The sequence below is a fragment of the Daldinia caldariorum genome (genome assembly GCF_022478825.1).
Source record: "Daldinia caldariorum strain CBS 122874 unplaced genomic scaffold F4812scaffold_6, whole genome shotgun sequence".
In the NCBI taxonomy this organism is placed as follows: domain Eukaryota; kingdom Fungi; phylum Ascomycota; class Sordariomycetes; order Xylariales; family Hypoxylaceae; genus Daldinia; species Daldinia caldariorum.
The window spans coordinates 1354852-1380800 of record NW_025953042.1 but is presented as its reverse complement, the minus strand read 5'-3'; the positions used below and the strand labels follow the sequence as shown (position 1 = coordinate 1380800).

General features: G+C 16.6%; 1 protein-coding gene across 1 annotated transcript; it reads right to left on the bottom strand.

Moving 5' to 3' along the window:
• Positions 1 to 218: 218 nt before the first annotated feature.
• On the bottom strand, positions 219 to 2043 carry F4812DRAFT_425314 (glycosyltransferase family 32 protein). The gene is made up of 2 exons (XM_047933917.1): positions 1579 to 2043; positions 219 to 1512 (listed from the first exon to the last, which is right to left on the bottom strand). The coding sequence occupies exons 1-2, from the start codon at positions 1677 to 1679 to the stop codon at positions 675 to 677; spliced, it is 939 nt and encodes a 312-aa protein (XP_047791277.1). The 5' UTR covers positions 1680 to 2043; the 3' UTR covers positions 219 to 674.
• Positions 2044 to 25949: the final 23906 nt, after the last annotated feature.

Here is a 25949-nt window from a genome sequence, read left to right as displayed (position 1 = left end):
CAAATTCAATGTATTGCCAGTGGCGTAGATACCTACCTGTTGCTTTCAACCCCTGCTTTTGCGATCATCGGAGGTACTTATAAAATCCGAATCCCCATATGATCCCATATCCGAACATGTCGGCTCAACTTGCAACTCATCATCATATACATAGTATACCACGCCTGATGCGTGCCATAACTGAATAGTGCGCGGGTAGGCCTGTATGATGCTGGGAGTAGAGTACAATATTGAAAATAAGGGGCTAAACTGTGGGTCCATACCCATGCTTTCAACAATTAACTGCAACCAACAACTCCGAGTAAACAACCAACACTCGCAACTAACAACCAATAGAGGACTAGGGCGTTCTTTTACCGCATGAAGATCTCCCAATGATAGCCTATGAAGGATCAAGGCCACAAAATGACACTATTCCTTCCCCGGCGTCTCGCGAAGCAAAACCCGAGACCCAAGTATCGCTAAATCGGACCATAGGTGTTATAGGACAGGACTTGTGGTCCAAAGTGAAATTGAACCAAGTACAGTGGCATCATCTCCGAATAATGGAGTCGCGTGCAAATTTGTAGGGCAATTTGACTGAATCATTATACGTATTAAATAAATCATGTAAACCGCAGTACTAACTAAGTGCTTCATAGGGGATGTAGTAGTTATTCGCAGCCCGTACGCTGCTAACCCGGATGACTGCCTCGCCAGGACGCTATAAACAGATGCTCAACTAGAATTCCGGGATCTCCCGCGTCCAAATAATGCTCTTGCGGTAACCAGCCGAAGGCATCTTTAGGCAACACTAATACATCCCCTATAAGCTTCGGCTCTCTAAGACCATCAAGCTCATCTCCAGTGTGCTTAAGGCCTGTAGTATTGGTAAAATAATCCATTAAGACCTCGGTAAATGCGAACGGACCGGTTGTAGCCATAACATCTTCAAAAGTGATTGCTTCTCCTGGCTTCTTGGACTGCAACAATGTCTTCAGGTTCTCCTTGACCCGTTCTACTAGCTTGGCAATAGCCGGGTGATGAGGCTTCGCCAAGATGGTATACTGCGCGAGCTGAACAGAATATGGAGAGCCTCGCCAAATTGGCCTCTTGTGGTGGTCGTTTTCAATTCCAACAACGAGGTTCGCCTTGTCCAGGTACTGCGGTGGAATCCACTCCGAGATAGGACGGTGAGGTCGTACATCGATATCGGCCCATACACCCCCTTCAACTAGCATCACGCAATACCTTAAGAAATCGGCTCTTAGGATTGGATCACTGAAAGTAGAAAACAGATTTGCAATGTCTGAAGGAAGGCGCTCTGCTACGAAAGTCTGGCCATTAGCATCGGTGATACGCTCGTATCGATGATGAGGATTCGAGGCCCGCCATTGACGCGGGAAGCCCATCGTTCGATCAGTTGGGTCATCGGAGTCATCTTTCCAGCTCTGCCATATCTTTTTAGGAAACTCTTGAGGGAGTGAAGACTCGGACTTGACCGGCAGGTTTACATTGCCAATTGAGTTAACTGTGAATGAGTTAGCCGGTTGTTAAAAAAGCGAGGCTAGAAAATTTAAAACAAATAGCGACTGACAGGTTAGCCGAGTAGGGTTGATAGAACTATTCGAAGAGAAGAAAACCAAAAGGAGGCATGAGACGATAGTAGCGGCAATAACTAGGAAGTATTTTCGAGACATTGCTTAAAGTGGAATATGGAACGCTGAATTAAGGAACAAAAAAAGGATGCTAACTCGAAAGAAAGAGAAGAGTCCAAAGGAAAAAAGAGAAGTACGGGAGACAAGATAAAAGAACAGTGGGAATCCTACTGCAAGTATAACAAATCACAAGGTGTGACATAACCGATATCGAAACTTGGATGGAAAGTTGGGAAATAAGTTGGATGCAAGGTCCTCAATTGGTAAAGTGGTGAAACAACAGTTAATACGATAGATAGCAATGTAAATTACCTAGTTAACTATGTTGGTTATGTCAACAAGCTGAGATTTCAAGAAAAGGGGTGGCGCGCGCAGTGCAAATGCTATGTCCGAACTTATACCCGAGTACATAAACTTATGCTTTAAGTATATAAAAAGTTATCATTATTAAATTAAATTAAATTAAATAAAAATTATTAAAATAAGTTTTTTTATAAAAAATAAAAAATTTATGAATTTTAATTAAATATAAAAAAATTCATAAATTTTAAAAATTAATAAATATATATATAAAATAAAATAAATAATAAGTAAATTAATATAATAATAATATTTAAAAAAATTAAAAAAAAAATTAAAAAGAATTAAAAAATAAATAAATAAAAATTAATTTTATATAATTTTTAATTATATTTAATTTAACTATTATTAAATTAATATTATTAATAAATTTACTTATAAATACATTTTTTTAATTTATTTATTAAATAAAAAGCATTATATTTTAATTACATTTATAATTTAAATTATTACTAATCATTTAATTATTTTATTTATTATATAAAATAAATAACATATATTAAATAATATTTTTTCGTTAATTTTTTAAATTTAAATAAAATAATAATTATATTTAAAATTATATTTTATTAATAAAATTAAATTAACTAAATAAATTTAAAAAAACGGTTAAATTTATTTCCCATTTATATATGCTTTATTTGTATTTATATTAATTAATAATTTAATCGGTTTAATTCCTTATAATTTTATTAACATTAAACATTTTGTATTAATATAAAAAGCTTTTATACATTTAATTATACTTATATAAAAAAACATAACTTTAAATAACATAAAATAAGTAAATAATATTACGGTTTTAGTAAAATTTATAATTATAAATAAGTTAAATCCTTAATTTATGGCGTAAGTAAGGGATTTATGTTACGAACTAACAGCACAAGAACTATACCTTATATAAAAGCGGGGATCTTAAAACGTACGATCAGGAAAACGGATAAACCTTAATAAGCTTGTTAAAAGAAAGTGATCTTAGTGATCTTAATAATTTCATGAGATTATTAAAATTACTAAGATTATAAAGGCTTTAAGCCCAGAATAAGGAAAGTTTATAAGATATATAATACCATTATATATTTAATTATTTATTTACGTTTTTTTAACTATTAATTTAAGTTTTATATTTATATAAAAGAAAGGACTTTAAGCTTTTTTAATAAACGCTTTTAATAATATTTTAATATTTAATTTATATTATTATTATTTATTTAAAATTAAACTTTAATTATTACATTTTCCCGGACTTAAGTATAAGTTTATTACATTTTAATAACTTCTTAATTAATAATATTATTGGTTAAGTGTAATATAAGCATTAGCCCTAATAAAAATATCCTTTTACTTATAAAGATTATTTATAATTTATTTATTTTAAAATATTTTTTAAACGAATTTTTTAAGAATTAATTATTAATTAAGATTAATTAAATAAAAAAACGTAATTAACTTAATATATCACCTTTTAATTATGTTTTAAAACTAATTAATAATATGGTTTTAATAAAAATTAAATCCTAAGTAAGATTATTAAAGCTTAAAGAAAAAGTAAAAAAAACTGTTAAATTTATTAATAAAAGAAAAAAAAAAGTAGTTAAAAATAAGAGCAATAATAAAAATAATAATTTAAACAAAATATTATAATTAAAAAAGGATATAAAGAAGGTATATCACGTATATAAGGGATTTAAGGATAAGCTAATAAACTTACATAATAAATTAGTTAAAATTAAAAAAGAAAGAAATAATAATAATAACGAACTTAATTTATATTTAATATAATAGGACTTAACTATTCCTTTACTTTTAAATAAGGGATTTAAACCCTTTCCATTACTTAAATACAATGGGATTATAAATGTAAAAAATTAACTTAATATAACTAAACTTTATTTAATATTTTTTTAAGTTAATTTTAATAAAGATAAATATAAGGTTTTAACAATTTGTTAATATTTTAAAGGAAATGCCTTTATATAACTTTAATTTATTTTAAATAATTATTTAAATAAAATTTAAGAAAAAATAGAAAAGTTTAAATATATTTTTAATAAATATATAAACTTTAAGAAAAAAATAAAGTTAATATTTAATAACTTATTTAAAAAAAAACGCTTATAAGGTTATTTAAAATTTTAAATAAATTAAAAAGTTTTAAAATATGTTATTTAATTTAAATACTTAGCAGTAATAACTTAATTACTAAAGGACATTTAATTTAATTACTTTTATAAGGGATTAGTAATTTAAGTAAAAAATAAGATTTTTAAGGAAAAAAAACCTAAACATATTAATAAATATGTTGAACGAGCTATTATTTATAATAAATAATTATATAAAAGGTTTTAGGAAAAGAAAACAAAAAAGACCTTTTTTTTACGTATTAAAAGGGAACTTAAGGAAATAAACCTTAGTATTATTAAAATAGAAAAACTTAAAAAAAATATAATTAAAGTTAAATATTATAACTGTAATAAAATAAGTTATATATTTAAGAATTATAAAGTATTTTAAAAATAGCCTAAAGTATTTAAAGGATAATTAAAGCTTAAGGTTATAAAAGTAATATTTTTAAAAGTATTTAATATTTAAATTCTTTAAATTATTTAAAATATTAAAAATTACGTTATTTTAAATAATTATTATTATTAATTTAATCTTTAAAAATATAATTATTAAAATTATTTATAATATTTTAATAATAATAAAAAAGAATTAAAAGATTAGTTCTTATTTTAATAATACCTATTATTTATTAAAATTAAAAAAGGATAAAATATAAATAAAAATTGCTTATAAGAAATGCTTAATTACATTAAAAGGTAGTGCAATTATAAATTAAATCCTTAGATTTTAAAAAAGATTATTAAGGATATTTTAAATTAGGAATTTTGGGTATTGTTACGAACCAACAGGCAACAAAGCCATACCTAATATGGAAGCGGGGATGTCAACTAACGCCTTTTCGGTTAAACCTCGGATAATTGGATCTCAAGACTCTTATAGATCTTATGGATCTTATGAGATCCCTTGGATTAACGAGATCCATAAGATCCACAATACCTTTAAAACACCAGGTAAAGAAAAGGTTTATAGGATATTTAAAATTATTATATATTTAAACATTTATTTATGTTTTTTTAATTATTAATTTAAGTTTTATATTTAATTTATATAAAGAAAAGGACTTTAAACCTTTTTAATAAATATTTTTAATGTTTTATTAATATTTAATTTATATTATTATTATTAATTTAAAATTAAAATCTTTATTATTATATTTTAATGGATTTAAGTGTAAGTTTATCATATTTTAATAGTTCTTTAATTAGTACTGTTATTAATTAAATGTAATATAAATATTAATAATAATATTTTTTTATTTATTTAAATTAATTATAACTTATTTATTTTAAAATATTTATTAAATAAATTCCTTAAAAATTAATTTTTAATAGAAATTAATTAAATAAGATAAAATAACGAGTTTAATATATTATTTCTTAATTATGTATTAAGATTTATTAATAATATAGCCCTTATTAAAACTAAGTTTTAAGCTAAATTCTTTAAGGGAGAGGAAAAGAAGTTTATGGAAATTATTAATAAAAAAAAGGAAAAAACTTTAATTTAAGGAGAGTAAATTAACCTTTTAAGAGATGGATTTCAGGAAATATATAAGGATTATAAAAAACTTAAGGACGAGTTTAAAGCTTTTAAGAAAAAATTAACCGAATTTAAGATTAAGAAAAATAATAATCTAAATGATAATTTTAATTATAATTTTAATAAAGATTTTAACCTATAATTTATAAAATAATAAAAACTTATGGTCCTGTTATTAATAAATTAAGGATTTAAGTTTTTATTATTATTTAAGTATAATGGTATTATAAATATAAAAGCTTAATTTAATGTAATTAAATTTTATTTAATTTTTTATTAAAATAATTTTATTAAAGACGAATATAAGGTTTTAGTTATATATTAATATTTAGAAGGTGGTGTTTTTAAATGGTTATAATCTATTATAAATAACTATTTTAATAATATTTAAAAGGAAATAAAGGAATTTTAATATATTTTTAATAAATATTTTAACTTTAAAAATAAAATATAATTAATATTTAGTAACTTATTTAAGAAAAAAGATGTTTATAAGGTTATTTGGAATTTAAAATAAATTAAAAAAGCCTTAAAGTATATTATTAAGTTTAAACAATTTATAACAATTGCCTAACTTCTTAAAGATATTCAATTTAACTATTTTTATAAAGGATTAACCATATAAATTAAAGATAAAATCTCTAAAAAGAAAAGATCTTAATATATTAATAAATATATTAAATAAATTATTATTTATAATAAAAGGTTATATAAAAGGTTCTAAAAAAAGAAAATTAAAAAACTTATTTTCATTTATACTAAAAAAGAAATTAAAGAAGTTAATTTTAATATAGTTAAAATAGAAAAACCTAAGAAAGATATAATTAAAATTAAATATTATAATTATAATAAAATAAGCCATATATTTAAAAATTATAAAGTATTTTATAAATAATTTAAGATATTAAAAGAATAATTTAAACCTTAAGTTACAAGAGCAATATCCCTAAGAGCATTTAATATCTAAATTTCTTAAATTGCCTTAAATATTAAGAACTATATTATTATTAATAATTACTATTTTTAAGAAAATATTTATAAATGTAATAAATGGGATTGCCTACGTTATTTTAACAATAATAAAAAATAAATAAAAGATTAATTAATATCCTAATTATCCTTATTAACCATTAAAGTAAAAAGGGGATAAAATATAGATAAAAATTACTTATAAAGGATATTTAATTACGTTAAAGAATAATATAATTATAATCTAAAGAAATAAATACTTATTATAACCATTAAGGATAATTTAAAAAATAAATTTTAAATAATAATTTAAATAAATAATTATAATTTAAATAAATTTTATAAAATTATAAAATTTATTAATAAATAAGAAGTTATAATAAAATAATAAAAATTTAAATAGCCTTTTTATAAATTTAATAAAATGGAATAATAAGTAATAAATTAATAAATATATAATAATAATATTATTAATATAAATTTAAGATAGTTAATTAAAAATAATTATACTTAAATTTAAAAATAAATTATTAAATAAGAAAAGAAAAAGAATTAAAAATTCTATATATTCCTAATGGATTAAATAGCCCTAATCCCTTTTATTATAATTTTTATTTAATTATAAAAATTAAAAATATAATATTTTTTAATTATTAAAAAATTATAAAAACAATAAATAATATATATTAAAAGAAAGTTTATTGCTATTATTATTAATAAATATCTTAAGATATAAAGAAAAAAGGTATTAATTACTTAAATCAACTTTAAGGCTGTAAAAATTAATATCCCTAAAATAGTATATATTTTACAAAAAGCCACCAGAATTGAATGCTCTTTAAATATAAATAGATAACTTCCCATCCTTAACATTAAGAAACTTAATCCGAGATCAGAAACTTATATATATAACCTTTAATAAAACCTAAGATATAAGAAGTATTATAAATTATTTTAAATATTATATCCTTATAATTATTATTAAATATATAATTTAGTTAAAGAAAATATAAGATTTTAGTTTAAGTTAATTAAAGGATATTTATTTATATATTAATGTAAAAATATTAATAAAATTTAAATTAAGTTTAAACCAACTTTTTTAAGAAGTATATAAGTAAATAACGTGGTTTTTAATATTGTTTTTTTAATAAAAAATAGATTTTAAGCCTGTACATATTGGAAAAAAACGTAAAAAAACTGTAATTAATATAAATGTAAAATATATATGATTTACAAATCTATTGCTTTAAGAAAATATATGGATTAATATAAAAACTTAAAGGTATTTAATAAAAGCTTAATAAAGCTTATTAAAAAATAATAAAGGTAATTTAATAAAAAGAATATTAATAAAGAAAACGTTTTATTAAATTTTAATACAATTTAAGCCATTAATAATTACCTTTATATTATAATAAAATAAAAAAACCAAAAGTTCTAAATATTAATTAATTATAAATATTTAATAAATATTATTAATTTAAATATAATTAATAAATATTTAATTAATTATTAAGAAAAAGAATTACTATATTAAGGGTTAATAATTAATGGACAATCCATTAAATATAATAAAAAATAAATTAAGTAAAAAGTTATAAATCTTTTAATCCAAATTTAATAAAAGGATTATTTAATTTTTTTTAATATTATGAATATTTAATATAATATGGTTCTAGGAAAATCCTGGTTAAAAACTAGTAACTTAAAGATAGATTAGCAGAAAAACACTGTTAAATGATTATTATCGAAGTTAGGTACTGAAGGTTATAAACCTGAGCATTAGAAAGAGGCTGACTTAAATGAATTTAATATAGTAGTAAAAAGGCATGTATTTGCGGCCTTTGAAGAAATTTATAAAGTAATACCTTTATATATATTATAATTTATAAAATTAATTAAAGAAATAAAAAAATAAGAAATAATTAAAGGAAAAATTAAGGTAATATATAATAGATTTATTAATGTATTTAAGAAATATTAGAAAAAATATTTAAAATTATTTGTTGAAAAACTAAATATTAATATAGGAGTTCCAAATTATGGACTTTATGACCATAGAATAAATCTTAAAGAAGGATAGTTATTTAAATTAAATAGGATATACTTATTAAGTATAAATAAATAAAAGGTATTAGTTAAAATTATTGAATAAAAATTTGAAAAAGGATATATATAAAAATCAGATTTATTAATAAAAAATCCAATCTTTTTAGTACTTAAAAAAAATAAAAATGGAATATTAAAATTAAATGAAAATAGAAATATAATATATAAAGATATATATGATTATTAATACCTTAATTTTATTATTAAATAAAATAATTATTTCTTATTTAATATTAATGATTTAATAAAAATGATAGGGAATGTAAAATAGTTTATAGTTTTAAATCTTAAAGAGGTATTTTATTTAATTTGGATAGCTGAGGGCGACGAATGGAAAATAGTAATACAAATTTCTTTTGGTTATTATAAATGTTTGGTTATGTTATTTGGACTTACGAATGTGTTAGTAATATTTTAAGGAATGATTAAAATTGTATTACGGAAATTTTTGGGAAGAATAGTTTTTGTTTATTTAAATAATATTTTAATCTTTTTTAAAACCTTTAACTAATATGAAAAATATATGGATAAAATATTAAAAGCTTTAAATAAAGTTAATTTATTAATAAACCTAAAGAAAAATAAATTTTATATATAAAAGATCGATTATTTAAAGTATATTATTATATTTGGATAAATTAAAATATAAGATTTAAAAATTACGATAATATAAGATTGGCTAATATTAAATAACATTATTATTATATAATAATTCCATAGCTTTATCAATTATAGTAGATGGTTAATAAAGGACTTTAGTAAAATTATAGATTTTATTATAATTATTATATGAGGAAAAGAAGGAACCTTCTAATAGATGCCAAAAGTAAATAAGGTTTTTAAAGAAATATAGAAAGTTATTATTAATGATTTAATAATGAGATTATTTAGGTTAGATTGGTTAAAACAAATTCATATAGACGGATTAAATGCGGTTATAGGCGCAGTCTTTGAATAATTTAAAAACGATGGGATATGGCATTTAATGGCATATTTATTTAAGATTTTTAAAGGAACTTAAATATGATATTAAACTTATAATAAAGAATTACTCGCTATTGTTATAGTATTTAAAAAATGGAAATATTAGTTTAATAGAATTAAAGAATTAATTATAATGTTATTTAATTATAATAATTTTAAAACGTTAATAATTATTTAGAAATTAAGATTTAAGGTTTAAAGATAGGTAAAATATTTTAGTAACTTTAATTTTAAGATAATTTATGTTATAGGAAAAGTAAATATATAAGTGGATGTATTTAATAGACCTAATGGCGTTAGTATAAAAGATATAATAAAAGAAAAAGTAATATTTATATTAAATGAATAAAGAGTATTTATCTTATTAATATTATATTTTATAAAGAAGGATAATATTTGGATAATATGTATTTAAAAGGCATTATTAACAGAAGAATTACCTTTAAATATTAAAATAAGAGAAGGAATAATTATTTATTTAGATAAGGTATATGTATTAAAGATTTTATAATATAAGTTCGTTAAAGAATATTATAAATATCTATTATATAAATATTAAAAAATCTTTTAAATTATATAATAAATCATAAGGGATTATAATTTTTTAAAATTATTTAAAGTAGTTAAAAAAATAATTAATAATTGTAATATATATAATAAAATAAAAGTAATTAAATATAAGTTATATAAGCTTATTTAATTCATAGAAATTCCAGATAAAGTTTGGAAAATTATTATATAAAATTTTATTATTAAATTATTATTATTAAAAGAATTTATAATTAATATATTATATAATAGTATATAAGTAGTAATTAATAGATTAATAAAATATAAATATTTTATATTATATAAAGAATTTAATATAATTGAAAATTTAGTTTATATATTTTTTAAGTACGTAATTAATAAATACGGATTATTGGAACATATTATTTTAAATAGAAATAAGTTATTTATATTTAAGTTTTGAATTAGCTTAATAGTAAGAATGGGTGTAAAATAGAAATTGTTAATAGTATATTACCTATAATTAGATAGATAAACGGAGCGTTTAAATTAGATGTTAAAATAGTATTTTTGTATATATATTAATAAAATGTAAGATAATTAAGTAAAATTATTACCATAAGTAGAAATTGCATATAATAGTTTTATAAATGAAGATATAAAAATGTCCTTATTTAAAATAAATATTAATTATGATTTTATTATTACGGAATTAATTAGTATAAAAGAAATATTTGTCTTTAAGGCAAAAACTATAGCGGAATAAGTTATTATCATATAAAAGTACTTAGTAAATGAGCTTAGATTTTTATAAATAAAAATGAAAAAATATAGTAATTAATATAAAATTGAGGGATTAATTTTTAAGAAAGGAGATAAGGTTTATTTATTATAATAAAATATTAAAATTAAAAGATTAAGTAATAAATTGGATTATAAAAAATTTAAATTATTTAAAATTGAAAAAGTTATTTTAAAAATTAATTATAAATTATTATTATTAGTAAAAACGAAGTTATATTTAATATTTTATATTTTTTTATTAAAAAAAGCATTTGAAAATGCTTTAATATAGATTATTTTAAACGTTAAAGCTGATTAAAAGTACGAAGTTAAAAGGGTATTAAACTTTAAGTAATTTGGAAATTAAATTAAATATTTGGTAAAATGGAAGGATTATTTATTAAAAGAAAATACTTAGGAATTAATTAAGTACTTTAAGAATGTTTAGGAGTTTATAAAGATGTTTTATTAAGAAAATCCTAATTGCTTATAAATAATGATAAATTTATCTTTAAGTTAAAACCATTTTAAAAAGCGGCGGCCCCGCTAGGGTTATCTTTGGAAGAATTAAATGGTACAAATGGATTAGTTTAATTAAGAATAACCTAATTTTTATCCTCTTTTTCTTTTAAATGCTTAAATTTAATCTCTTAATATATGATTTTAATAACCTTGGTTTTTAAAGCCTTTTCTTAAGTATAAAGTTAATTAAACCGTTTAATATTTGTAAATATATTATTTTAACATTAATGAATTTTATTAAAATAAGTTTTAATTAATAATTAATAATCTTTAATTTGTTTATTTAATAAAAGTAATTTTTTTTAACCTTATAATACTTTTTTTATAAGTAAAGAAATTCTGATAAAATATTATTTAAAGAATTTATCTTTATTATGTTATAATCTGGATAATAATTATTTTTAATATAATAATAATAAGTAAAGAAGTTTTTAATTAAAAAATAAAAGGTTTTATTAATATAAAAATAATAGGAACATAAAAGACCACGAAAATTAAATAACTTAATGAAAATAGTATAAGTTTTATAAGTAACTTTTTAATTAAGTTAATAATAGGTTTTAGGAGTTGCTTTTAATATATGTTTTAATATTATAAAGAAAGTTAACTTTATTAAAGTTAAAATAAAATAAAAGGATGGAAAAAAGAACTTATTAAGATTTTTAAGGATAAAAAAACTTAGAAAAAAGGAAATAATGTTACGAATTAATAAATAACGAAATCATATCTAATATAAAAGCAAGGATATTAATTAACACTTTTTTAATTAAACTTTAGATAATTAAATCTTAAGACTTTTATAAATTTTATAAATCTTATGAAATCCCTTAAATTAATAAGATCCATAAGATTTATAATACCTTTAAAACATTAGGTAAAAAAGAGGTTTATAGGATATTTAAAACCATTATATATTTAAACATTCATTTACATTTTTTTAGTTATTAATTTAAATTTTATATTTAATTTATATAAGGGGAAGGACTTTAAGCCTTTTTAATAAATATTTTTAATGTTTTATTAACATTTAACCTATATTATTATTATTAACCCAAAATTAAAACCCCTGTTATTATACTTTAATGGACTTAAATATAAGTTCGTCACAGGTATTAAATACGTAAGTTTATTATAATAAGGATTTAAATAAGAAGGAATTTACTTAAGTTTAGATTAACGAAATATTAGATCTTATAGAATAATAAAGGATTATAATATTTAGAAAAAAAAAATAACTTTTTTACAAATTTAATAATATATAAAAATAAATAATTAATTATTAGATTTATAACGAAGGAATATTAGATTTTAATTAAGGATAGATTATAGGTAAAAATTGTGTTTATATTTAAAAACAAATTGTTAAATGAGAAAAGGAGTAAGATTAAAAGTTTTATATGTTTCTTATAAATTAAGCAGTTATAATTCCATCGATTTTAAGCTTTATTTAATTATAGAAATTAGAAATATAATAGTTCTTAATTATTAAAAAATTATAAAAAAGAAAAGTGGTATATGTAAAATTAGAGTTTATTGTAACAGTTATTAATAAGTATTTTTAAGCATAAAAAAAAGGAGTACTAACAACCAGAACCAACTTTAAGAAAGTAGAAACCAATATCCTAAAAATAATGTACTTTTTATAAGAAGTTATTAAAATAAAACGGTTTTTAAATACAAAAGGATAGATTTTTATCTTTAAAATTAGGAAACTTGATTTAAGATCTGAGATATATGTACATAATTTATAATAAAACTTAAGATATAAATAATATTATAAAATATCTTAGATTTTTTATCCCTATAATTATTACCAAATATATAATTTAATTAAAGAAAATATAAACTTTTGGCTTAAATTAGTAAAAGGATATTTATTTATATATAAGTATAAGTATATTAATAAGGTTACGATCGAGTTTAAACTTACCCTTTTAAGAAACATACGAACAGATAATATGATTATCGGTATTACACTTTTTATAAATGATAAACCTTGTGAATACACGCATTACAAAAGGTTATAAAAAATTTGTAATTAATATAAATGTTAAGTATATATGATTTATAAGTTTATTATTTTAAAGAAATATATTAAAGAATACGAAAATATGAAAATATTTAATAAAATTTTATTAAAATTTATTAAAAAGCAATAAAATTAGCTCAAAAAAAAAGATTTAAATAAAGAAAATATCTTAAGGAGCTTTAATACGGTATAAATAATTAATAACTATTTATACGTAACAATAAAATAAAAAAATTAAAGGATTTAAATATTAATAAACTGTAAATATTTTATAAATATTATATAATTTAATATAATTAATAAATATTAAATTAATTATTAAAAAAAAGAAATACTATATAAAACATTTATAATTAATGGATAATTAATTAAATATAATAAAAGATAGATTAAATAAGAAATTATAAATTTTCTAATTTAAATTTAATAAAAAAATTAATTAATTATTTTTAATATTATTAATATTTAATATAATATAATTTTAAAAAAACTTTAATTAAAAGTTAATAACTTAAGGATAAATTAATAGAAAAACACTATTAAATAACTATTATTAAAGCTAAATATAAAAGGTTATAAACCTAAGTATTAAAAAGAGGCTAATTTAAATGAATTTAATATAGTAGTAAATAAGCACGTATTCGCGGCTTTCGAAAAAGCTTATTAAGTAATACCTTTATATATGTTACGACCCGCAAAATTAATTAAATAAATAAAATAATAAAAAATAATTGAAGGAAAAATTAAAGTAATATATAATAGATTTATTAATATACCTAAGAAATATTAAAAAAAAATATCCAAAATTATTTACTGAAAAATTAAATATAAATATAAGAGTTTTAAATTATAAATTTTATAATTATAGAATAAATCTTAAAGAAAGATAATTACTTAAATTAAATAAAGTATATTTATTAAATATAAATAAATAAAAAGTATTAATTAAAATTATTAAATAAAAATTTAAGAAAAGATATATATGGAAATTAAACTTATTAATAAAAAGCCTAATTTTTTTAATATCTAAAAAGAATAAAGATAAAACATTAAAATTAAATGAAAATAAAAATATAATATATTAAAATATATATAATTATTAATATTTTAATTTTATTATTAAATAAAATAACTACTCCTTATTTAATATTAATAATTTAATAAAAATAATAAAAAATATTAAATAGTTTATAATATTAAATTTTAAAAAAACTTTTTACTTAATTTAAATAATTAAAAAAGATAAATAAAAAATAGTAATATAAATCCCTTTTAAATATTATAAATATTTAATTATGCCATTTGAACTTATAAATATATTAATAATATTTTAAGGAATAATTGAAACTGTATTATAGAAGTTTTTAAGAAAAATAATCTTTATTTACTTAAATAATATTTTAATTTTTTCTAAAACTTTTAATTAATACGAAAAATATATAAACAAAATATTAAAAGTTTTAAATAAAGTTAATTTATTAATAAATTTAAAGAAAAATAAATTTTATATATAAAAGATTAATTATTTAAAATATATAATAATACTTAAATAAATTAAAATATAGAATTTAAAAATTACAATAATATATAATTAACTAATATTAAATAATATTACTGCTGTATAACAGTTCCACGACTTTACCAATTATAATAAATAGTTAATAAAGGATTTTAGTAAAATTATAAATCTTATGATAATTATTATATAAGAAAAAAAAAAAAACTTTTTAATAAACGCTAAAGGCGGATTAAGTCTTTAAAGAAATATAAAAAGCCATTATTAACAATTTAATAATAAAATTATTTTAGCTAAATCAGCTTAAATAGATTTATATAAACAGATTTAATGCAACTATAAGCGCAGTTCTAAAATAACTTAAGGATAATAAAATATAGCATCCGGTAATATACTTGTTTAAAATCTTTAAAAGAGCTTAAATAAAATATTAAACTTATAATAAAGAATTACTTATTATTATAATAACATTTAAGAAATAAAAGCATTAATTTAATAGAATAAAGGAATTAATTATTATTTTCTTTAATTATAATAACTTTAAAATATTAATAATTATTTAAAAACTAAAACCTAAGGTTTAAAGATAAATAAAATATTTTAATAACTTTAATTTTAAGATAATTTATATTATAAGAAAAGCAAATATATAAGTAAATACATTTAGCAAATTAAATAACGTTAATATTAAAGATATAATAAAGGAAAAAGCAGTATTTATATTAAACGGATAAAAAGCACTTATTTTTTCAGTATTATATTTTATAAAAAAAGATAATACCTAAATGGTACGCATTAAGGCAACCATACTTAATAAGGAATTACCCTAAGAAACCAAAACAGGAAACAATATGGTTACTTATTTAGGAAAGGTATACGTACCTAAGAACTTACAACATAAGTTTATTAAAAAATACCACGAACATCCTTTATACAAATATTAAAATATCTTTTAAACTATATAACAAATAATAAAAGATTATAATTTCCTTAGCTTACTAACAATAATCAAAAAAGTAATTAATAAATATAATATATGTAATAAAATAAAATTAATTAAATATAAGCTATACAAATTTATATAGCTAATAGAGATTCCGGATAAAATATGAAAAACCATAACGTGGAACTTTATCACCAAATTATTATTATTAAAAGAACCTATAATCAATATTTCATATAATAGTATATAAGTAATAGTTAATAAATTAACTAAGTACGAGCACTTTATACCATATAAAGAATCCAGTACAGTAGAAGATTTAACTTATGCCTTTTTCAAATATGTAATTAATAAACATAAACTACCAGAACGCATTATATCGGATAGAAACAAGTTATTTATATTTAAATTTTGGACTAGCTTAATGGTAAAAATAAGTATAAAACAGAAGCTATTCACAGCATATTATCCACAGTTAAACAAATAAACAAAGCATTTAAACCAAATATTAAAACAATATCTTCGCACATATATTAATAAAATATAAAATAATTAAGTAAAATTATTATCTTAAGTAAAAATTACATATAATAATTTTATTAATAAAAATATAAAGATATTCCCATTTAAAGTAAATATTAATTATAATTTTATTATTACAAAATTAATTAATATAAAAGAAATATTTATATTTAAAACAAAAACTATAATAAAATAAATTATTATTATACAAAAGTATTTAATAAATAAACTTAAATTTTTATAAATAAAAATAAAGAAATATAATGATTAATATAAAATTAAAGGATTAATCTTTAAAAAAGGAAATAAAGTTTATTTATTATAATAAAATATTAAAATTAAAAAATTAAATAATAAATTAGATTATAAAAAATTTAAATCTTTTAAAATTAAAAAAGTTATTTTAAAAATTAATTATAAATTATTATTATTAATAAAAATAAGGTTATATTTAATATTTTATATTTCCTTATTAAAAAAAGCGCTTAAAAATACATTAATATAAATTACCTTAAATATTAAAACTAATTAAAAATATAATATTAAAAAAGTATTAAACTTTAAAAGATTTAAAAATTAAATTAAATATTTAATTAAATAAAAAAATTACTTATTAAAAGAAAATACATAAAAATTAATTAAATACCTTATAAATACTTAAAAGCTTATAAAAACGTTTTACTAAGAAAATCCTAACCACTTATAAATAATAACAAATTTATCCTTAAGTTAAAACTATTTTAAAAAATAATAGCCCCGCTAAGGTTATCCTCAGAAGAATTAAGTAGTACAAATAGATTAACTTAATTAAAAATATCTTAACTCCTACCCCTTTCTTCTTCTTCCTTATAATCCAATTCCTTTTTACACTAAAAGATGCAAAAGGTTTTACCCTTAACCTCCTTTTCCTTAACACAAATCTCCTTTAAATAAGAGATAAGTTGCAATAAGTTTTTTTAATATTAAGATATTTTATCTTTAATTTTACAACATTTATTCTTAAAGGATTTTATTTCGTTTTTTAATTTATAAAGAAAATTCATTTTTAGGACATTATAACCGAAACATTAATTTTTTTAAATACAAATGTTATAAAATAACAAATTAGGAATAAAAATATAAAGAAATTCCCCAAAACGTTTATAATTAAAACATAAAATAAAAGCAGTACCAATTAATTTAATATAAAAAGCATAAAGTTCTTTACTTTCCCATTAATTAATACGGTTTTTATATTTTATAATAAATTTAAATACGTAATTTAATATTTTAATAAATTAGCTCCAAAAAAAATATAAAAAAAAGGAAAAACAAATATAAGAACGCATTTACTAACAAATCTTTAAAGATAAAGAACTTAAGAAAAGGGGAATAATATTATAAATTAATAGCACAGGAACCATACTTTATATAAAAGCGAGGATCCTAAAATGTACGATTAAGAAAATGGATAAACCTTAATAAGCCTATTAAAGGAAAATAATCTTAATAATCTTAATAATCTTATAAAATCATTAAAATCATTAAGATTATAAAGGCTTTAAGTCCAAAATAAGGAAAGTTTATAAAATATATAACACCACCATATATTTAATTATTTATTTACGTTTTTTTAACTATTAATCTAAACCTTATATCTGTATAAGGGGAAGGACTTCAAGCCTTCCTAACGAACGCTTTCAACGATATCTTGACACTTGACCTGTATTACTACTGTTTACCTAAAATCAAGCCCCAGTTATTACACTTTCCCGGACCTGAGTGTAAGTTCGTCACAATTTATTTAAGCATGTTAGTAAAAAGGTATTTTAATTTAAAAATATTTGCAAATAATAATTATAAAAAAGCTTATAAAGTTTAACTAATATAGATTTTTTATATTATTTTTTATTACCTTTATTAAATAATTTTGCGGTGTTTTATTTAAATAAAGTTATTTAAATTTTACTTTTTTTATTATTAAGTATTACGAACCGAATAATTGTTTAATATAATGGAAAATTTACTTAATTATTTAAGTTATAAACAATATGTTATTACCCCATTTAATTATAACCATAAGTAATATATAATTACTAATGTTAATAAAATATCTTATAATAATTTAAATGATGCATAATATTATAATGGAATTTATAATGATTTTATTAATATAGTTTTAAAAGCAGTAGCTGTAAAACTCGTAACAATTTTTTATAATATAAATGCTTTACTTTTTTATAATAAAGGTGGACATATAAAAATATATGAAAAAAAAAGAATAAGGAGAAGGGGTATAAAAAATACGGTTCTACTATTATTAATAATGTTTAATAACGTAAAAAGAACCTTATTATATTTAAATAAGAAATTTATTAAAAATTATTTTCATTTAATACTTTTTTATTTTTCCATTATTTGAAATGTATTTTACATTGCTTTTTAACTTATATAATTTTTTATTTTCAATTTTTCTTTATATGAATATTATATTAAAATTAATATTAAATAAATTCGGTTTTAAATTTTAAAAAACTTTTACTTTTTAAATTTAACGTATTTTTTTAATTTTATTAATATTATATTTATACATTTTTATAATATTTTAATTTATATATAATTTTATTTATTTTTACCTTTTTTTAATTTTTATAATTATATTTCTTTATTAAATATATCCGTTATTTACCAGTTAATTATTTATAATAAAAAAGTTTTTTAAATTAATATTACCATATTTATAATTTTTTTAAAATTCCTTTATTTAATAATTAATATATAAATTTATTTTATTAAATTTCATAAAAACTTTAATATTATAAACTTTTTAATTTTTATTTATAATAATATTATTTTTATATTTTTTATAATATAAAATACGAAAATCTATTAAAAATTATTAAAATATATTAAATTAAAATTATAAAAAAGCTCTAAAACTTTTATATTACACGCGTAAAAATTAATTATATAATTAATTAATTTAACGTATTATAGTTAAATTATAATAAATTTAATTAAGAAGCTGTAAAATTGTGGATTGTTAACCCGTGTAAACCGTTAACCCGTAATTTATATTATAATTTTATAAAACTTTTATTTTAAATTTATTATAATATTATTTTAAATTTTAAATTTTATAATAATTATATTTACTTAACTTTAATATTTTTCTTTTAAAATAAAAGAATTAGTATTATCAAATATTATTAAAAAAAATATTTTATTAATTTTATTTTTATTTTTTATATTTTTTATTTTTTAATAAAAACAGTTCATTTAATATATTTTATTATTATTATTTTTTAATTATATTTCATTATTATTTAAAGGTTTTAAATTAATAATATTTATTTTATTACCATGTTAAAATTATAATATTTTTACTATTAAAAATCTTTATTTTAACTTAATATATCCTTAAATTATAACTTACATTCCCGCAAATATTATAACGTTAAAATACTTAATAACACTTATTTAAAAAGCCATCCTTAATTATTTTCAATACTATTACCCTATTTTTAAAGCCATAAAACCTTTCCCTTTTTAATAATAAAAAATCTTCCTTTTTATAATCGCTTATTTTTAAGCTTATAACATTTAAAAAATATATAATTTTTATAATTTTGTTTAAAATAAATTAAATAATTAACGATTTAGTAATAACATATAACTAATTCTAATTATATTAAACTTTAAAATCACTTTATTATTATTTAAAAAATATAATTTAATTACCTTAAAATTTACATATATATTTCTTTCTATAAATAAAATTTAAAACACTTTATAAAACATTAAAAAAAATCCTTTTTTATAATATATATAAAACTATAATATATTATTTCTTTAATAAATAATAAATACATATATTTTAAAAATATGAAAATAATTATATTTAATAATTAAAACTTATATAAAAAATAAACAAATATATAAAAACATACAATATTATTATTACAATAATATTCTTAAAATTCTATAAAAATATAACTTTTATAACCGTCCAAAATTAATAACCTTTTACAACTTATTATACAACTTTTAATATATTTATTAAAATACTTTAACTATTTTAAAAGAATTTTATTTATTATTTAATTATTTTTAAAAAATTTAATAACCCAATTATTTAATATATTATTATCGTAATATTAAAATATAAAATATAGTTTATTTATAATTACAATAAAAAATAATATTATGTAACCTTATAAGTTAATTAATTAAATTATTGTAAACTATTTTTTATTATTTAATATTACTTAATAAAATTTACATTATTTATTATAAATCTTATTTTATTAAAACTATATATATTTTTAAAAAATAATACGTTTAATAATCATAATATTAATTATAAATATAAACTACACTTAATATATTATAAAATCTTCATAAAAAACTTATTAATAATTTATAACCTAATTAACTTTAACATATTTACCATTACATTTCCATAATAAAATATTAACCATTTCTTTAATATAAAAAACCCAAATAAAAAATATTTACGTATCTAATTTAATAATATATTTAATAATAATATCCTTTTTTTTTAAAGTTAATTTTTCACGTAATAATATTATAAATTCGCGTTATTAACAGCTATTAACGCAACTGCGTAATATAGTAAAAAAATATCATATAATTTCGTAATACATTTAATATTAAAAAACTAATCTTATTAAAAGACGCGAAACGCAAGATTTAATTTAATTTCTTTTTTATTATAATATATTATTAAAATATATATGTTATTTTAAATATATACATAAACCATTAACCCGTGGTTTACATTAATTAAAAAAGTATTTAGATAATTAAATATAATAAAGAAAATAATAAAAAGAATAATTAAAACAATTAATTAAATTTAAGAAAAATTTAAAATAATAATAATAATAATAATAATAATAATAATATAATATTTTTATAATAAAATTAACTAGTCATAATAATTATATTTTATAAAAATAATAATTAAAAATGAATTAAAAAAATATTAAAAAAATATACAATAAAAATAAATAAAGTTTTTATAATTTTTATAAAAAAGTTAGAAATATTAAAATAAAATAATATTTTAAATAATCTAAGTTTAAATATATAATAAAATTTTATAATAATTAAATTTATTATAAAAGATATATAATAAATGTAAAGTATTAAAATTATATAAAAAATAAAAAAATAAAAAAAGTTTATATATATTAATTAAAATAATTTAATAAATAAAATAATTTGACTTTTTTTAAATATAAATAAATTAGTAATAAATAATTAATTAAAGTACTAATTATAAACCGTATTAATTTAAGCTTTTTAATTAAAAAAACCTTTAAAAAATATAAAAATATAAAAATATATTATATTAAAATATAATATTTATTTAAAGTAAAAGAATTAATAAATTTAATATTTTAAATAAATTTTACTTTATTTAAAAAGAACTTTATAATATATGTGAAAAAACAATTAATTTAAAAAATTAAAAAAGAAAAATAAAACATTATTAAATAATATACCACCTTTAAACCGAGACTGGAATAATATTAATATAAAGCGTTTATATTAAACCTTTCAAAGAAATGCGATATAATTCATTACTTAAAATGAATAGGAAATACGGCTGCAGCAAACACATAATAATAAGGGATTTTAATATGCATTACCTTTTATAAAACAAGTATAATAAAAACATTGCTAATTTAAAAAACCTATTAGAATTTATAAGCCGTTAAAGGCTTTTATTAGTTATGGAAAAAAGCTATATAACATATTTAACATGAAAGTAAAAAAAAACTTAATATTAAACCTTATATAAATAAATGTTAAAATATTATATATATATTTTTAATAAACTTTAATTAAATAAATTTAAACCATATAATACAATAAATATAAATTATTATTAAAGAATACTAAATTAATGTTATAATAATAAAAAAGTTTAAATATAAAAAATAAAAAGTATATTTAAAAAAATATAATTAAAATTTTAAAAGAAATATAATTGATTTATTTATAAAGAATTATTAAAATATATAAAGTTATATTTATAAAATACTTCAAAAGTGAAATGAAATATATGTTTTTAAATTTATATTTTAATAAAAAGATAATAAAATTTAAAAGTTAATATAATAATAAATAAAATTTAATAGAAAAAAATAAGTAAATGTATTATAAAATAACTTTAAGTATTTCAAGTAATAAGAAAAAATCTAATAAAAAAAACTTAAAAGCTTTTTTGTAATAATTATTATATAATATTATAATATATAAAATAAAAAAATAATAATAAAAACGAAAAAAATATTTTTAAATAAGGTTATATTATAAAAATGAGTAAAAGTTTAAAAATAAAAATATATATAAAACGTTTTTATAATTAAAACTCTTTTAAAAGAAAAAAGAATTAAAAGAATTTTATATTATATTAAGAAAATATAAAAGATTAACTTTTTTTAAGCATGTATAAAAAATTAATTTTAAATACAATAATTTTTTACTATTGATGTAGAACAATAAAAATAATATATTATATTATAATGAAATATTCAAAATATATTAAAAAGAATATAATAAAGTAATTTTTTAAATTAAAATTATTATTTATATATAATATTATATTAAATTTAATAAAAAAAATATATAAATTATAAATGAAAGAAAAAATATAAAAAAGAATTATTATTAAATATAAAAAACTATTAATTTTAAACTGTTATAAAAGCTATATTTTTATGAAATTCTAAAACTATTATTATAACAATAATATTATATAATTTTAAATACTTACCCACTTTTTATACAAGTTTTAACCATTAAACGTAATTATTTTCGCACTTTTAAAGTACGTATATTCGTTATTTATCAAAGAGTTAATATGCTATGGCTTTACATATATTATAAAAGAAAATTTTTTCTTAATATTTTATAAAATGTTTTAAATTTCATTTACAAAAAGTATATATATATAGAAACTTTAAGGTAATTAAATTATAGTTTTTAAATAATAATAAAATGATTTTAAAATTTAATATAATTAAAATTAGTTATATATTATTACTAAATCCTTAATTATTTAATTTATCTTAAATATTTAAAATATTATATAATATTAATAAAATTATTTTATAAATTCTTTACGCGCGTAATAAAATCCATAATAATTACTTTTATTTATTAATAAATATTTTAAATACTTTAAACAAAATTATAAAAATTACGTATTTTTTAAACGTTATAAGGTTAAAAATAAATAATTATAAACAAGAAAACCCTTTATTATTAAAAAGGAAAAAACTTTACAATTTTAAAAAAAGGGTAATAATATTAAAAATGATGAAATAATAATTAAAAATGGTCTTTTAAATAAACGTTATTAAATGCTTTAACGCTATAACATTTACAAGAATATAAGCTATAATTTAAAAATATATTAAGCTCAAGTAAAAACCTTTAATAATAAGGATTAATTATATAATTAATTAATTATATAATTAATTAATTTAACATATTGTAATTAAATTATAATAATTTTAATTAAAAAAATATAAAATTATAAACCATTAACCCATGTAAATTATTAACCCATAATTTACATTATTGTCCGGAAGATAAGAAAGATAAGAGTGTAGATAGAGAAACTTTATTTTAATCTAAAAGAGAATTAACAGATCCAAAAGATCTGTTAGATTTTCTTCTTAATTAATAATTATTCAATCTAAAAACTAAGGTCTAAGAATTATATGAAATTATTATGATTTAATTATTATTTTAAATTAAAAATATTAAAATAATAATTTATTTATTTATTATTATTATTATCATTATTATTATTTTTTTTAATATTTCTTTATATTTCTTTTAAAAAAAGAATTTATATTTTAATAAAGGTTTTAAATATATTAAATGTAAAAATATAAATAAATAATTTAAATATTTTATTAAATTAATATATAAATTATCATTTATTTTATTTTATTAATTAAGCCATAAAATCCAATAACCAATTAAAAAGCAAAGAATTCAAAGGAAAAAAACCTGCACTTTTAAAGGTTTTCCATTACTATACACGCATTTACCACATGTAAACTATCTTAAAAACTCATAAATTCGATTTTTTAAAATGATACCAATTATTAATACTTTTATGTAATTCCAATGTTAATATAATTAATTAAAATGATTTTAAATGTTTATATACCTTATGCGCTTACGTGTGGTTTTTTATAACTTTAAGGTTAAGTATTATATTATTAAATAAAAGCTTATATTAATAAATTTCTTTAAAAATTATTTAATTAAAATATTATAATTTGTATAATACAAAAAGTCCTAAGAATTTCCATGCTTTTATAATATTATTCAACCATATATAATATAATAAATTATAATGTTAAAATATAATTATTATATAAATATTTATTAATATTTATTAAAATATTATATTAATAAATAATTTTATAAACGTTTAAATATCATTTATTAACTTATTTATAACATAAATATATAATATTTATTAACTTTATTTTACCTTTAAATTTAATCTTTATTATTAATTTTAAACTATAATATAAAATATTTAATAAAATATGTTAAAAATTAATCCTATAAGTTTATAATAAATGCCTTTTTTTATACATTTAATAATTAATATTAATTGTTCAAAAAAACTTCAAACCGTACTTTTAAAACTAAAAGTTATTATAATTTATAATTAAAAATAAATTAAAATAATAAATTTGCTTTTAATATTAATTAATATAAATAACGTGGTTATAAAAAAGATTAAATCCTTTTTATAATTTCATTATTATTAAAAAATAATATAATTTTAAAGTTCAATATAAAATATTTATTATTTATTTTTTCATTATACTTTTAAAGTTAATAATTACTTTAAAAATTTAATTAATATTAATTAGAATATTTTAAATCTTTAATATTAAAATAAGCCTTTATATTTTTAATATATTACTTTTATTTATATTTTTAAAAAGTTTTTTTAATATACATATAACCTTAAAAATACTACTTCATTTTACATGAACTTCCCACTAAAGTCTAATAAAAAATATTAAGTTTATATACAATTGAAATTTTATAAATTCTTTAAGGTTTTAGCGGATAATTCTATTTATTTTAATTATAAAAATGTTATATTTAAAAAAGAAAATTTATAATATAAATATTATTTTGTTTAAGACTTTATTAGTTTTAAAGCCTTTAAATTATATAAATCATTTATAAATATATTTTTCTAAACAATAGGGTTAATTAAGTAAATCCTTTAAAATACAAATAATAATAATTAAAATTACCTAATATTTTTTTATATAAGCTTTAATTCATTATTATTAATTTATAACCTTTTTTAATATTATAAATTATAAAAAAAATAAC